Source organism: Dromaius novaehollandiae, chromosome 3, assembly GCF_036370855.1.
Source record: "Dromaius novaehollandiae isolate bDroNov1 chromosome 3, bDroNov1.hap1, whole genome shotgun sequence".
NCBI classification, from domain to species: Eukaryota; Metazoa; Chordata; class Aves; order Casuariiformes; family Dromaiidae; genus Dromaius; species Dromaius novaehollandiae.
Window position 1 is genome coordinate 83,502,460 of NC_088100.1, and position 18,050 is coordinate 83,520,509.

General features: G+C 38.4%; 1 protein-coding gene across 7 annotated transcripts in view; it reads right to left on the reverse strand.

The window, feature by feature from the left end:
* The window catches only part of SMOC2 (SPARC related modular calcium binding 2), a 146,336-nt gene that overhangs the window by 38,911 nt on the left and 89,375 nt on the right, over positions 1-18,050 (reverse strand). For all 7 annotated transcript variants that reach the window (XM_064509307.1, XM_064509304.1, XM_064509306.1 and 4 more), the window contains exon 8: positions 5,006-5,192. In XM_064509307.1, coding sequence (XP_064365377.1) covers positions 5,006-5,192 — 187 coding nt within the window. The remainder of the gene's footprint in view (positions 1-5,005; positions 5,193-18,050) is intronic.

Sequence of the window (18,050 nt, forward strand, 5' to 3'; positions counted from 1 at the left end):
CTGCTCAAAAGTCACATTTGAGAACCCAGACTCATGGCCCTCCTGAGTAAAACAGTCTGAGGGTCATGCTATTGTGATTAAATGATGTCCACAAGCTACCTGGTAAGGACCATACTGATACTCTTTTTCTGCTGGCCCTCTCATTTCATGTTTTGAATGCTTAAGTCATAAGCTTTTCAAGGGAACGGTTGTTTGTACCATTTAAATGCACTGCTTCCTTTCAGTCTAATGGATACTTCCCCCAGGCTTTCATAAAAGCCAGCTTTATGCCAAGTCTTCAACTTCACACATTTCCTGTGAGTTTCTTTGCGTTAAGCTTCTGTTAACATCATTTCCAGCAGGACACTGTCGTAAATGTCTTATAATGGTTCTTCATTCACTCACCTTTATTTTAACTCTGCAGTGATGTGTTTTTTCTGAAATACCTTCACTGACAAATGTTTTATCCTGACTTCAAATGACAGGGCATTAGAAGATCAGTGAGTACTCTTAACTTCCCTTCATTTTATGGTGCTAATTTAATGGGACTAATTTTTATTTTGGCATACAGAGACAGATAGTATGACAAATTTCATCCTTATTAATGTATTCAAACCAAACAACATACAGAATGGTAAGCTGTTCTCCTAACAGCTTCCCAGATCTGCATATTCAGATTTGCAGAGGAGAGATTCCAGAATGCAAAGCATTTTTCTTGCTACCAGGAGTACTAATGCTATCAGTTTCTGCAGTAGAGCTTTAATACCTACTCTTCTGATTTGTATTTTGCAGAGGAAAAGTGGAAGGCACCATTTTCCACAAGCCCCTGATTCTTGAAACTAGAAGAGACTCACTTATTCTTCACTTGTTCCATTCTATAAGAAATAATTACTATAAGACAACTGCATATTTCTCATCCTATACTGATCATTTGTAGTGCTAATTTCATCAAAGAATCCCCAGATAGTCAGGAAGAACACATACTTTCAGCTTTCTCTTCCTTTCTAAGGGAAAAAGTTTAATTTTATAAATATGGAGTAAAAGAAATTTTAAAATCCAGAAATAATAATGGGATCCCAGCCCATCTAAATCTCACCCAGAAATGAGATCTAAACAGTCCTCCTAAACTCCAGGCAGTGATCCCACCTGCTTGTTTTCCAGGAGTGCTCAGCACTGTAGACTCCTAAATTCACTAGACTTTCTTTATGTAGTATGAAACTCCTAAAATTAAGCACTCTTATTGCCCTTGTATGCTCAGAAGTGTCCCTTCTGGAGATATTACTACATATTACTGTCTTGGATCCTGCTATAGTCCTAGTTTAGTGGCTAGAGATTTGAACTCTCCATAAGTCTAGTGAAGCTGGACAAATCAGATATGATCAGGACCACAGCAGTGGTCTGTTGTGTTTTAGTCATCAGACAGAGTATACATCTAGCAAAGTGAAGATTTGTGTCTAGCTCGTACACATGAGATTGAATCCAAACCTGCTAGCATTCGAACTTTGGGGACATGCAGAACCTTGAATGAAATCCATGCAGTTGAATCACTGTAGAGGTTTAGAATACAAGTGCTAGCCAAACAAATAGAAAGAAAAGAAGAAGGAGCCTGATTCTAGCTCCATAGGTGATTCCTCATAGGTGCTGGGAAGACCTGGAAATCCAGTCAGTGTGACCATAGAAGCCCAAATCACATGCACTGCACACTATAAAATATGAACAGGACAGCTGTTTGATTTTCAAGGATCACCTCCTCCAATCTCAAGAATGGTTTGTCCCAGTGTGAAGGAGGTGGCAGGAGGTCTGCATGGATGAACAAGGAGAGCCTGACAAAACTCAAACATAAAAAGGAAGCATACAAGAGGTAGAAGCAGGGTCAGGTGATCCAGGAGGAACATACAGACACTGTCCAAATGTGCAGAGGTGGGGTTAGGAAAGCCAAAGATCATGTGAAGGGCAATAAGAAGGGCTTCTGAAGGTGTATCAGCAGCAAAAAGACTAGGGAAAATGTGGGCCCACTACTGCATGGGTCGGGATACCGGGTGACAAAGGACATGGAGAAGGCCAAAGTACTCAATACCTTCTTTGCCTTGGTCTTTACTGGTAAGACCGGCCTTAACAAATCACAGGTCTCTGAGACCAGTAGGAAAGTCTGGAGCAAGAAAGACCCTTGGTGGAGGAGGATCAAGCTAGGGAACATTTAAACAAACTGGACACACACATGTCCATGGGATCTGATGGGATGCACCTATGAGTTCTGAGGGAACTGGCTGATGTCATTGCAAGGCCTCTCTTGATAGCATGGCAACTGAGGGATGTTCCTAGGGACTGGCAGAAAGCAAAAGACTCTCCTATCTTCAAAAAAGGCAAAAGGAGGAACTGGGGAACTAAAGGCCAGACAGCCTCACCTTGATCCCTGAGAAGATGTGGGAGCAAGTAATCCTGGAAACCATTTCAAAACATATGAAGGACAAGAAGGAGACTGGGAGTAGTCAGCATGGATTTATGAACAGAAAATCATGCTTGACCAACCTGATAGCCTTTTATGATGAGATGACTCACTTGGTGGGTAAGGGGAGAACAGTGGATGTTGTTTATCTTGATTTTAGCAAGGCTTTCTGCACTGTCTCCCATAAAATTCTTACAGACAAACTGATGAAGTACAGGCTAGAAAAATGGACAGTGAGATGGACTGAAAGCTGGCTGAACTGCTGGGCCCAAAATTTTGTGATCAGCAGTAAAAGGTCCAGCTGGAGGGTAGTCACTAGTGGCATATTCCAGGGGTCAATATTGGAGCCAGTCCTGTTTAACATCTTCATTAATGTCCTGGATGATGGCATAGAGTGCACCCTCAGTAAGTTCACAGATGATACAAAACTGGGAAGAGTGGCTCATGCACCAGATGGTTGTGCTGCCATCCAGAGGGAACTCAACAGGCTGGAGAACTGTCGACAGGAATCTCATGAAATTCAACAAATGGAAATGCACAGTCCTGCACCTGGAAAGGAATAATCCCATGCACCAATATAGGCTAGGGGCTGACCAGATGGAAAGCAGCTTTGCAGAAAAGCACCTGGAGTCCTAGTGGACCTCAAGGTAAGTCTGAGCCAGCAATGTGCGTTTGCAGCAAAGAAAGCCAACAGCATCCTGGGCTGCATTAGGAAGAGTGTTTCCAGCAGGTCAAGGGAGGTGATTGTTTCCCTCTGCTCACAACTGGTGAGACTATGTCTCGAGTGCTGAGTCCAGTGTTGGGCTTACCAGTACAGGAAAGCCACTGACATTCTGGAGTGAGTCCTGTGAAGGATCACAAAGATGATTAAGGGACTGGAGCATCTGACATATGAGGAGAGGCTGAGAAAACTGGGATTGCTTAGCCTATAGAAAAGACTCAGATATGATCAATGTATACAAATACCTGATGGGAATGAGTAAAGAAGACAGAGCCAGACTTCCCTCAGGGGTGCCAACTGAAAGGACAAGAGTCACAAACTGAAATACAGGAAATTCTGTTTAAACGTAAGAAAAAACGTTTTTACTGTAAGGGTTATTGAACACTGGAACAGATTGCCCAGAAAGACTGTGGGGTCTCCATCCTTGGAGATATTCAAAACCCAACTGGACAAGATCCTGAGCAATCTGCTCTAGCTGACCCTGCTTTGAGCAGGGGAGTTGGACTAGATCATTTCCAGAGGTCCCTTACAACTTCAGCTATTCTGTGATTATGTAATACACTGACCTACAGAAAACTCCAGCAGAAGTCCTACTGTTGACCAGCACGAAAAGATGATTTGTATTCAACTTAAGGAATTGGAACTAAGGCCCCATAAAATGGTTTAAATTATGAGTTCAGAAGGAAAGCTGCACCAGCCTCTAATTTTGGATAAATAAAACATATGTCAATAGACACACAGAGAGGAAGGATTATCACTACGAACAAGAAACAGTGAGCAAATCTGTGGGTGGAGAACAGAAGAAGAGCAGAAATGGGATATTCCAGAATCTCTAGAGAACATCTCTAGGTCCTCAGATAACAGATATACTGGTCCTAGAGTTTCAGGACCAAATTTGGACTATATCATTTGACATCTTATGGATCTCAGCTTGCCAGAAACAGCAGATTGCCTGTCATGATTAAGTCATGATTACTTCAGGTAGGAAATTTTACTGTAGTTGACATGGTCCGACCTATTGTACAAACAGCTATCAGTAAATCAGCACTTGAAGAATATGCTGCTCCTCAAGAATGTAACGCAATATAATTGCAGCAAGTGCCTTAAAATGCTTTTCACAAACTTTATGCAAATGATCAAAAATGATCTTTGCTTAAGTCTGAAAATGCCTGCATCAAGCTACTGATACAGCCCAACAGCTTTATATGAGTGTCTATAGCTTTTCTACAAGAGCCAAACCTCAATAACTAGCCTAAATAACATCCTTTGGAACCTGATATATGCCTTGCCTACATCTGTTCTATGTGGCTCAGAACACTTTACCATGTATCCGGCTCAGCTGAGATGACTGAATTTCAAGCTTCTATTAATAACACACTAAAATGATATTTCCTCTCTATGGGTTCCCGGACAGTTTTACATCAAAGCCAGACAGATGAAATAGTTCAGGAGGTTGCTGGAAAAATAACTGAACATTTCTGAGGTTGGCTTTGGTTTCTGTCATAGCCCATCTCACTTGGTTCGTTCATGTTCAGGCTACAGGGGTGTGAGGTTTCCTCTGGTTCGATTCATTATCAGCTCCAAAACCTTGGCTTCTCAGCACAAAATAAAAGGAAAGAAAGCAAGAAGAGAATTGTAGAAGCCTACAGCCTGTGACAGTGCAGTTAGTCTTTGGCCATCTGGTCTTAACTTTTGATGGTTCTCAGACACGTTTTCACTTAATCTTCACAGTGGAAGAAATCTATATGATGTAATTGCACTAGCAGTAAAAATCTACATGCTAGTACATAACACACTAGGGCATCAGCCCCCATAACCCTCTCATTACATGTCTGAGCACTGAAAATGTATTCCCTTACCTTGTTGATGTCCCAGGGATGGGACGTCCTGTATCCACAAGAACACACCAACAGTAGCCTGTGGAAGGATGACACTGAACAGGTTTGTAAAGGCCACCCTGAGCACACTCTGGAATGAATACGTTGTCTTTCTGGGGTTGTTTAGCTTCCTCCAGTGCTGACTGAAGTTCTTGATCACATGATGATGCTTTTGGAAGGAAAAGAAAAAATACTGAAAAAGGTATATGCAAAGGACCTACTGGATTTATCAAACAATTATTTCTTTCTGTGATTGCATGTAAGGATTGTATTTGAAGAGGCTCATTACAGCTCACATATCAGGTACATTGGTTTATGTTGTATACTATTAGAATCCTTAGTTTCCTTTTGGTGTAGCCACTTCATAACACAATCCCAACATCCCTTCTCCCATATTAGAAGTAATCCATGAATACTTTCAAAATCCAAAATACTTTCTCTGCCATCTTAAAAAAATCCTCTACCACTCCACAATCCCTAAAATACTGATTCTTTTTAGAGAGCAAAAGTCAAAATCCAACTTTTAAAGATTCCTTATAAATGAATTATTCATCTACATGGCATGTTTATATTCTGCTCTTTCTTTCCAGTTTTGGAATAACCTTTTAATATAGTGGAAACCCTTCCACCTTCTTTCTTGGTGATTCTAGTACTGGTGATGTATCATCTGATCTGGGGACAAAGATCTCCAGGAAAAAAGTAGTACAACTTCCTCTCTGCCCTATCAGTATGTCCCAGTTCTCTTCTGGATGTGAGAAAATCTTTTGTCTACACATTGCTGAAACTGTGAACCAGGGACCAAAGAGCAGAAACTACAGAAACAGAGAATGCCAGTTATTTCACACCAGTGAGTACAACTCCTCTTCTGATTAATTTTGGTCACTACTAAGCTGGTACATCTGGCAATGTATAATAATAATAAATGAAATAAACTGTTTTCTCCAGCCATTTCTTTCTCCAAGAACTTTAAAGTCAGTCTTCAGTCATGCAGAACTTAGAAGGTTAACAAAATTTGTTCTGTATAATTCTCATATTAATCCATCGAATAGAAATAAATATTTGAAAAAGCCAAAATGCTTATGATATATAATAAGCACTCTACAAATACAGGAATTACTGATAAGAAAATTTCAAGCTGCTAGAATTTCAATCAACAAAAATAATCCATTCAGTGAAAGAAAAGTTGTTTTAATGTCATCTAGAAAAATAACTGCGGAGAATTTTTGCTCTTCTTTCAAGTCATTTAAAGTTTAGTGGCACAATTATTCTCTGAACCTCCAGAAGACATTACTTCTTGATTCAACCCATAGAAGAACAGGTCGAATCCTGATTGTATTTTCCAGTGTATTTGCAATGAGTTTCATCTTTGATCTAATCTCACTCACTGTTGATCACAGGGTTAATAAAATGCTTTGTAAATTTTAGGCACAAAGTGACAGAAAGTCATTAGTTACGTTCAGAATGCCACTGGTCCCTGCCAGCTTCTTGTAGAGGAAGATGACCAAAATCAGTAAGTCTTCCAGTGTAGTGGAAAAGATGACAGGAAGTATATCCCCTTCATACTTGAAATGGCACACAATTCTATGTATATGATGGTCTGGTTTCCAAAACAATGTATTTTGTTCCAATAAACATAAAATATTAAAAAACATGCATTTCACTTGCTAACTTGGTTACAAGGCACTGACAGGTTTTTTTTTTTTTTTAGTTCTTTGGTTGATAATTCTATGTCTCTTTGTTGCATACGGTATTTGAGCAGGAGAGCTAGATGAATTGATTAATTTTGCATGGTTTTCTCTTGTCTACCCACTGACGTAATCAGAGATGAAATAGTTTCAAAGCACCAATGCTTAGACAATGCACTGTAATTACAGAACCAGTACTACCAGTGTAGTGAGGACAGAAAGGCTCCTTTAAAAAAAAAGGCAAATAACTAATTAAAACAGTAATAGTTATGGTTTCATGAATTAGATGTCCATCACCAATATCCTCTTAGAGTAGCCAAAATAAATCTTTCCCTCATTGAATCTGGATTATGATAATTATTGACTTACAAGGTATTACAACTCTGGAATGGAAAACACATCAACTAGCTTGGTTGCTCACTTTTTATATTTTGTATATAATCAAGCAAAAAGGAATAAACAAGGTGAAGAAGCTGCAATGAGAGGAGGAAACATTACTCCTGTTTAAGCTCAGTTAAATTTTTTCTCATTCATAGTGATAAACCTTGGATCGTTCCATTAGCTACTGTGACCTTCTCATTTTATATCCTTGTAACTAGCAACAGAATCTGGCAGATGTGTAAGTACTATTATCTCTTGCTAACCCAGAGGAATGATATATTTTCACAGTCTCCACCTTGTTTAGAAAATACTTTGGTGTATGGAGACTACACAGTCAGATAATCCAGATAGACAAAAAGAAATGGCAAGCAGGGAGCGAGTATGATAGAGAATCCCCAGTATAGAGGCAGATATGGATTATTTCAGCTGTGAGCTTAAGCTATAGTGACTAATTTTGGGGCTGCTCTAGGTTCTATTGATTGAAATAACCAGCAAACTACCACATTGCTGACTCAGAAACACTGGAGTCATGGGCTGCTGGGGCAGTCCCTGCATAGGAGCAGGTACTGCAGACCTAGATGGACAGTCTTTTCATTCATGAACAATCATTCCTAAGGCAAGGTTTTCAACTAACTACAGCTCAAGCCAGAACTTTGTCCCTTGAGCACTAAGCTAGGTTTCTGTGCTCCTTTTTTCCCCTCATGTCTGGTTTTAAATTTTAAAGGTACAGAGAAGCAGTAATATGGGAGAGACTTCAAAGGAGGGTTGCGAAAGTGGATAATGGCATCAGTAGGCACAATCAGACTGAGGACTGGTGGAGCTTAAGTTTGCAAGTGAGATGGATAGGAAACAGATCAGTGATAGAAACCAAAAAGAAGGTTTAATGATAAAAAGGAATGTTCTTAGGGGCAGAAGTATTGCAAATATAGACAAAAAGTCTAGTATTCATACAAAATACTAGAGGAAAATTCTTGAAACTAGAAGGACTCTAGTGATGGAAAAATGTGCCTTGAAAAGCAGCATCAACACAGGCATTCATAACAAAAAACTGATACGAAAGAAACTGTGGTATTTCCAGGAAGGTCTTTCCCTTCTTAGAACCTTTCATTTCTTACCCTTTGCCTATAGATGGGAAACTGTAACAAGAAGAGCAATTAATCAGTAGTCCTAAATAATTTGTTGGACAAAATGTAGAATATTTTTGACAAATTGGAAAATACATAAATTAGTGTGATGGACATTATGGTTGTCAGCTCTGTATGTACCAAATGACTTAGCCTTATTACAAAACTGCTGAACTGAGTTCATTCATTTTATTCACCAGAAATACATAATAGTTTGCTATTTCCCTTCCATACACAAAGGCTAATCATCTTGGTCAGCCATCAGGCAATTTGTGTACTGACTGCCCAACAGAATCATTTCTTCAAAGTCCAGGACTATTGTACAGTTTTGACAGGACCAATTCACTTTTGCCCCTATTACTACTTTCCTGTTTGTCTTCTCCACCAAAACACCATTCCTACATAAATTAAAGCAAAACCCAGAATCCTGCCTGCTTTTCCCAGGACAAGAATATTAGTCCTCAATGTCATTTCCTCTCTAAGGGAAACATTCATTTCCTTTTAAACTCTTCCTTCAATTATTTGCAACAGGAGATCTGGGAAGATTCAGTTCTAGCCTTGTAATGACTTTATCATAGAGATACCATACTGCTGCAAATACTTGCCTTTGTAATGTCAGAAGAATCATGGTCAACAAATGTTCATTTATTAGAAGAATCAGTTATAGATGTCATTAACTTATAAAATGTCTGATGGTTTGTCCAAATAATCAGACATCAACTACAATTTGGAGCCATAACAGATGGATGCCAGAAATTCTTAAAATGAACAGTACAGAAAAAGATCTATACCACAATAAAAGTGGGATAAATACCTTAATCATTAGAATACATCAAACAATTTATGGAATATATCACTACAACAACATTCCTTCCAGGAAGAAAAATGCACTGATATCCTAACTTCTTTTCATAGAATATGCTTACACTATTGTACTTTCACTTAGGTCCTTTAGTTCTGCCTTGATGGGAAAAAGGGATGGTTTTCCAAGCATGTTAATTCCATAAAATAGTTAGACATTACCGAAAAATCCTTTCAAGATAGTCTGCCATGTTAGCCAGCTACAGTGTAGCACAATTGGGATTCCTAGTTACAGTTTCTATCCAAAACTATATTTTATTTCATTTTTGTGAGCATTAGTGATTCTACACACAAATTTCAAGCATGTAAGAGAATATATATGTTTTGTCCAGTTGTGCAACAAGAGCCTTGTGCCATCCAATGACCATCTACTTACTCTGAAAAAGGACTTTCTGAATGATGAAGTAAAAATCTTGCTCAGCACTAAGAAAGAGTTTAAATACTTGCTTTAAATGTAATCTCTGTTATTCTTCTGGTGTCTTATTGCTATTCTATTTCTTCTCTTTTTCCTGTATTAGTATTAGTTACTAAATATAGCTTTCCTGTTCTTGTTCAAATTGTCTTCACAAGTCTGTTAGGAATAACTAGTGGAAATGCTTTACCTTCTGTCAATCGCAAAGATACTTCAGCTAATGCAAACTCTGTGGATAAGTTTCATGTTTTCTAAAAAATTTTGAGTCAGTTCTTGTTGCTAATGGTCAATTCTTCCTAAAAAAGCCAGTCTGCATTCCAATGAATTGAGCTAATTTACATGAACAGAAAAATATTTCAGTGGTAGAAGGGTCTAAAACTGAAAATCTTTATGAAAGAATCCATTTATCAATCTCTGATGGGTTACTTAAAAGGTTAATTAATGTTTACTAGGTAATGTCCTGGAGTGGAAAAAAGCGTCTTTCCTGGAAAACTCATCCTAAACAAACTGCTTACTGGTGCATTTGTCTGTTGTGTATCTAAAATACCAGCACCACATTATGTTGATTATAATAACCGTCATGTTAGTTTTGTAACAGGAAACATTTTAGCCCCTCATTTCAGAAATTCTTGAAATTGATGTACTGTGTCTCATCACAGTTTCTCCCAACATGCGGAATTTTCATGATTACAAATAATTTTGATTTTTTTTTTGCTTAAATGTGAATTGCTGTACTTACGTCTAAATTTCAGTGTGTTCTGCAGAAACAAATTGCCAAATCTGCAGAAAATTACAAAGGCATCTGTATGCTACTTTAACATTTCCTGCCACTACATTTAATGAAGATTTCCTTTCAATTTCCTTAGCCTCCACAATGTGTATATGACAAACAGAATCCATTCCAAGAAATTCTATTTTCAGTTGATTCCTTCTTTCTCCTTTTCTCATTACCATAATGGGCCACGAAAGCACAATTTAGATAGCCTGGTTTCCAGGGTAAAGGGATCTTTTATTGGGCCTCGACACTTAGCATCGTCTACAGAAAGCAAGTAACAAGCCTGTGAACAAAAATACTCTGAAAAGTGATACACATGCTCTGGAGCAGTGCACTGTAACATTTGAGACAGTTAATTTTGCAGTTTGCCCATGTTTCTGGGAGGATATATATATCAATAGAATATATTTCTTTTCAAAATTTCTATATACAGAGACTTACCAAATTCTATGACATTTTCTGCTAATCAAAATGTTATCAAAATCATCAGGCTGTCCTAGTTAGTTAATCTTAGTTTACACAGTTAGTTAATCTTAGTTTACACACTTTCAGAACACTTCAAATACTGATTTATGTAAGTTCTCTGCTAGTTTATTTCAAAATCAAATAATTAGTATGGATAAGTAGTCCTCCTATTGACAACCATGCAACCCTCCAACAAATTCACTTCTCACTGGTATAAGAATTTGATCTATTTGCTTAGGATGAACCCTCGCTGAACCAGTGAAGTTAATAGGCCCTGAGGAAACTGGTTACAATGTGTTTTTATATTTTTAAGTAGTTTTCATGGTAATCAAATTTCACTGAATGGTTTTCCACTTACACTATACCAAACTGTATTTCCACATATGAGCAGGACATTCACTTTAGAAAGGCAGTGGGAAGTGTATAATTTCTACACAGGCTACACTCTCCCTACAGATGAATTTACATTGACTGGATGGCAGATCTGGAGAACAAAATGAGTCCACTACAGCAGTTGCCCTGTTATTCCTAACTCCAGTAAATATTCAACCTCGGAGTAAATTAGTAGGTTCTTTCTCTATAGCTGACCAATTTGCATAACCTAGAACCTATGACATCTGGCTCTGCTATAAAGACAGCAATCAAAGAAGTATGTTAGCTGACATAAATGGCAAAAACTCCCTAAAGGATTTTATTCTAGTGAAGGAGAGGTGTAACTTGATGGCTTCACACTCTTTTAGGGTCTCCAGCCTGCCTTTAGACCTTCTCTAGCATGACAGACTCCTATAAGGAGGAAGGTGAGGTGGTATAACAGGGTTTAAGATGCCAACTCCATACACTTTATGCATATGAAGTTATTCTCTGGTCCCTTATGGCCCGTGTATGAACATCTCATACTATTCTTTCTTAAAAAGTTCTGTTTCTACAAGAATTTGCCTGCCTCCCTTTTTTGACCATTTCCAATGGACATCAAGTGAAGCTTGATGCTAGAAACAAATGCAGGAACAACTTTGCTCATGCTTGTAGTTTCTTGTAGAGACTATTCATGAACCTAAATCAAATGGCCAGTACTGGGCACAATCGTTCCTCTAGAAGACCTCAATAGAAAAATACCCACTAGATTCAGTGGACACTACATCAGGCCTCAGCTGAATATTTTCACGTGCACATATGTTTCCAGTGAAGCCCAATATTTGCCCATGGACCAAGCAATGATTGGAAGGAATAGGTAACATTAATAAACACTCAAATTCAGTCCCAACATCAAGAAGGCAACCAAAACCTAAGTCTAAATTACAGTATTAATACTCATCTGGCGCCACATGTTTTGATTTACATTACATTCACATATGCATCAGCATGAGGGCTCTCAAGGCTTGGAGAAAGCTGGCAACATTCCTACCCATACTTGCTCTTGTTTGTGAAAACTTGTGGGAACCAAATATTTCTGGCCCCTTGTGCGTATTTGCAGAGTACTCCCAATATACAGCTGATCACTATTTTGCGCTTTTGGAGCTTGAGTGGATGCTTGTGGCCAAACACAAAGCTCATGGCTTCAACACAACCCTAAAGATTAATTTATGTACTTCATTCCACTGAACAAAGCAGGATAAATCACAGACAGATGTTATCATTTATCTGTGTGGTTTCATATGCAAAGATACTGCAAACATACAGAAGATAATCTGGAAATGCCATGAGCCCATAGAAACAATGAGCCAGAGTGCAGAGAGCACCAGACTCCACTTGTCTTTACCTGAAAAAATCATCGTTGCAACCACTCTGATGTACCCATATACGCCAGGATGATCTCCACTTTTACCCTTGGTTTGATTAATCAAATGGCATTAGCTCAAATCAAGATGCCTGTATTATGTAAATTCCAGTTCTACTGATAGTCTAAAATTTGGGGGCCCAAAATAAAAAGATCTCAGATGAAAACATGATGACTTGCTCTTTAAACCAAATTCAATCCCACATATCTACTGGGATTTTTAAAAAGCTAGTTTCATCAGTTTCTGTTTTAAGGAAGGTTTTGCACACCTCTAAAAATCTCCTTTTTGCCTCCAATTTGAAATACTAGGAATGCTGTGAGAAAGGGTGTAACTACAACACCTCTAATAGAGAAAGAACCGATTTCTTATAAAGGCCTGTTATTTTAGGGTTTTTTTTCTTAAAAATTTCTTAATTAAAGACATTAGAAATACTATATATTTGAAGTTTTCCTGTCACCAAATTATAATTCATTTAAATTACTCATTTTAATTATTCATTTATTATCTTTCTCCTTCTCAGAGTTCTCACACTGCCATTGCACAGACTATAAGGGACCAAATAGCTATTTGCTTTTAAATAAAAAGGTAATGCTAAGTTCTGCCATTCTTATTTACTTTGAATAAAACCATAATATGAGTACTGGCCACTGACATGATGAAAGCTCTGAGCAGCTAGTCTTCTTTTACAAGTGTGACAGAATCTGTCTCTAAGTGTTTATTGTTCAATATTCACAGATAAATGACAGATAAGTATTAAATCTGTATAATTAGAGTATAAACTTGAGTTTTTTCAAAGACCCATTGTGCATTGGAGCCGCAATGCATACCGTGAACATCTTGAGTCAAACATTTATTATACCATCTATTAAAGGTGAAAGAGCAGTAAACCAAGAGCAGCTCATTTTTGCTAAATCTTTAACAGGAGAATGGGAAAATGATAGAAAGCCTTAGAAAAGCAGGTTGCTCTAGCCATACTTGAGGAGTTTCTGATCCAAGGACTGTTTACATGCTAACCACCACACTGGATCTTTGAGTGCAACTTTAACACAAATCAAAAATTCTTGTAGGCCAACAGATCAGTTGCATGACATCAGGCTTAAGAAGGACACTGGGAAATCCTCAGGTTTTCTGAGCAGATAAGGTCCCTCATTCCTTTTTGCTCAACGAGTTGAAGGCATTCACTGATTTACAGGGCTGGATGCAGGATGAATTATCATCTCCAAGTCCTTTTGCTTGACTTTGTTAACTTGGCTCCCCCAACAGGAGTAAAGACACTGTGCAAAGTCTGCCCTATCCTGCAAAGATATAACTGAAAGCAGTATTTGCTGAAACTTGGTTTTCCTTTGAGCCCAGACATAGGAGGAAACACTAGTTCCTACTGTTAGGTACGGCTGCCTAATACTGCCAAAGTGGAGCAGCACCATATCTTTCAAACTGCAAAAACAAACAAAAGAGCCACCACCCAAAATTAGAGCAAATGAAAATCACTGGCTTTTTCCAAACACAATGGCTAGTTGGCCAGTTTGCTATAGCAATCTAAAGGCTCCTTCATTAACCAAAATTGCTCAAAGCTGCCATTTTTTCTTCATTAGTATATTGACCAGCAAATGTTAGTCTTCTGCCAGTGGAAAAATCTCTCATTTTCAAGAAATATTTGAGGTGCAAATAAAGCTGGTTCACTTTTTCCACAGAGCTGTGAAAATGAAAGTCTTTGCCAGGAGAGCTATTTATCTGAATAGCTCTATTAAAAATTACAAGAGAAAATGTGCAAACTTGGGTGCCTAAATTCATACTTTGGCACCTTAAATAAGCAAGCCCACTTGCAGAAATATTGATCTGCCAGAGCTTCCTCTCAGCAAAACAGGAGTTGTTTCTGTTCACATTTGGGAAGCAGACACTTACATCAGTGCCTGGATATGGCTTTGGATACCTGACTTTAGGCACCCAAGTAATTTTAATTTCAAAGGTGTACAGTGGCATCAGTAGCTACAGTTTATACGACATTCCTGCCATTGGTCCACCCTGCAATGTTGTTGGCATTGTGCAGGATTTTCCAGCCTTATTGCTTAACTCCCATTCAAAGTGGAAGCATTCCACTTTATTTTCTAAGTATCAGCTCCTTTTCAACCACCTTACAGGCAGCTCTCCTGGGCATATACTTACTCAACATACAAACAGGATTAAAATAAAAAGAATCGAACAATCTTTTTAATTCATGTATTTGTTTCATTACATCATTTACGGTGGATTTGGTGCCTGTGAAGTGGGCTGCACAGTCACGCTTTCAGTCCACAAAATGGCAGTCTCAACTCACTGCATTGTCACGTGAGACAGAAGTTGCACTCCCTCCCCTCCCAGGGCACCTGATTGCTCACACGAGCCCTGGGAAAGCCTAGGCAAAACAGATATTGCCATTCTCTGCCGCCATAGCGTGGTGTCTCAGAGCACCTTACAAAATGGCAAATATGCACCTCTGTCTAGTTCATAGCAGACAGCACAGGTGTTACAAAATGATAAGGACTTGGCCCTCTGACACTCAGCAGGTATACACACATTAAACAGGCGATTGAAAACGAAATTCTCTTTTCTGCCTTACTCACTGTTTCAGGGAGGGCTACTTTGACAACCAGAAAGAAACAGTTTATACAACCATCATTCCCACTGTCTCTTCTGTGGCTAAGGAGAATGATTCTATCTCCAGAGCTCTCAGATATGTAACCTTCAAACCTATATTTAAAAAATCCCAACATTTAGAAAGTGTGCAAATGCCAAGAATACAATTGCATCCTTAAAAGCTAATTAATGATACGGGAACCAAAACCTGGCCAGTCTTATTCTGACTTGCTTTTCTTCATCTTGTTAAAGAGAAGGCAGGAAGCAGGTAGAAAAATGCACATGCGCATTATTGCTCATGTCTCTAATTAAAAGAACAATGCTGTGCAATGAAAAGTCCTTATACAGAACCAGAAGCACATTCTATAAAGTGTTATAATCTGTTGAGTCACAATACTACCAGAATGGATTGACTCCTATCCTGACCATGAGATTCTACAAATAGCAAGTACCTGAATCCCGCTCAAAAGGTAATTGCATTGCTTAAACCTTGCATAAATCCTACTTGGAAGGCTCATGTTACACTAATGCTCTATAGGTCATGTGTTGGCCCTCTGCACATTACATCCACAATACACTATTTATATAGTATGTAGGAAGTCAATATTCTTAACAGGAGAGGTAGAAAAAAATGGATTCAGACAGAAGACTATTTACTGATTTTGGCCAAGTTTGGTGTCCAATAAAGAAGATGAGCCAAAGAAGAGTAAAAGCCAATAAGAATATTCTTAGATTATTTCTTTCAGCTCCAACAACTTTTTAATACAGTTTTATGCAGCTATTTTTTTCTCATATGGCTATGGTTAAATGGCTCAGCTTGTGTTTTGGTTTCAAGAGTAAAGCCAGAATCTTTGGTTTGCCTCTGCCTTCAAACTTGGAGAAAAACAAGAGCAGTGGGAATTAAAACTAAAAACACTAATTCCACCCCATTTTCTTCTCTGCTTTCAAAAATAAATAGTTCTCTGAAGTCCAGATAATGAAGTCTATATATGGTGTGATAATGAAGCACCCCTATGCTTTTGAAGGATGAAAGACCCCTAGCATATTGAAATCATGATTTCTGCTCCTGTAAGCCGGAACCATTTCACTGAACATTGTGGGGGTCACTAACAGAAAAGTCAGTCTCTAGCACACACAGAGCAATTTTTAAAGGTTTCTTAAATGAAGCATAGTAGCAAAGTCAAAGCTTTTTTGTAGCTGTAAAATTAGAATTTTGAAGTGTGAATAATGATCCTTAATCCTTTACAACCCAGTGTCATATGATTACAGTAAGTGCTCCGTAGATGATTAGTGTTTATCCTACCATGGAAATAACTTGTATGAATGGAAAAAGCCTTGCATAAATAAATACTTCTCAGCAATCCATGGTGTGTGAGAGTAAAGAGCATGTTTAAGAAAGTGTTATTTTTCAAAGTGTTTGCTGCATGTTTCCCACAAATATTGCCATCCTTTTCAGACCTGTTCCCATCCTCTTGCTCTGCCCCCACATGCACACATCTACCTCAGGCCTCATTTATTTTGAAGCTCTGTATGACAAACAGAGAAAATCCAAAGGACTGCTTTTGGCAAAACTGTTCAAATAAAACAGATTCTAAATATTTAACTTTTCCAGATAACCAGTATCACAGGAAACAGCAATGCTGGTATTCAGGCACCTAATAAGGAAACATTTTTATTACAGTTTATGTGAAGACAGTTGTTGCTCTTTCTACATATTATATGGATGCTTTGTTTTCTTTTTAATTTGGGAAGATTAAAGGTTGATTGCTTGAAAATAATACAAAATGAGGCACAGTGCATGATGCTCCCAGGAGGCTGTGGAGCTGTTGCAACTGGAGCTGTTGCTGATTAAATCTGCCTATTGTTATAAAGTATTCTGTGCCAAACCAATCGACCATTGGCATAATTAATGAAGCCTGCAAGGGCTGCTTCCATCAATCAGGAGGAACAGACATAGGCTAAAGTAGAGTGGAAAAGCCTGCATATTTACAGATCTGCTTGCCTTAGGTCACAGTTGTGGATAACTATAGTACAGTCCCATAGGAAGTGCCATGGATTACTAGAAATTTTGCCTCATTCATGTGGGTACTTTTACATGGAGATAACACAGAGGTGAGTGTTTATATAGGCTCTCTTTTGCACCAGTCACATGCATCCTCTGCTTGTCTCGGGGTTCTACATATATACATATCGCAACCATGGTATGGCAGGTACATTTTGCAGAAGGCAAGGGAGGGATCTTTGAAGTTGCCCATCAGTTGCAAGGAAAAAGACTGAAAACCCAATGTCATGATTTACATGACTGTAACAAATAAACAAATAAACAAAACAAAACGCAGGATGTCTAGATGCAAAACTGAGATTGAGAAAAGGGGTTTATCTTGTGTCTTTTCATTTAGAAAAATGCAGCTATTTCCATTGGTCAGCGCAATCCATTTTCCTTCACAGTTAGGGACCTCACATCCACCTCCTATACTATCTAAGTCTCTAAAACTTCTCATTGATATGTTCAGTAGACCTGTACTAGATACTATCTCAATCATCTCTTTGCCGAAACTTTTACTCTTGCTTGCATTGATCTGTCCAGACTGCAGCAGCTCTCCCAGAAGCAGAACCAGGGTTAGAGCCCTGGAGTTCCTGGCTAGCTGCCATGAATGTAAACCATCAAACCACGCTCTCTCTCCGCAGTTGCTGACGTCAGATACCTTCACATACTACACTATGCCGGCTGCTTAAGTCTCCTCAGTGACATCCTAAGGAAATAAAATTGCCCCAGAATATATTCCAAAACCATGACAGCACTGATCATTCTATCTAATAGTATTGGTGTTATAACACTTGCACTGAGTTTTATCTGAAAAACACAAATGGTCACTTCCACAAAGAATTTACAACCTGGATTATGAAAACATTCTTACTTAGAAAAGCACTGGCTT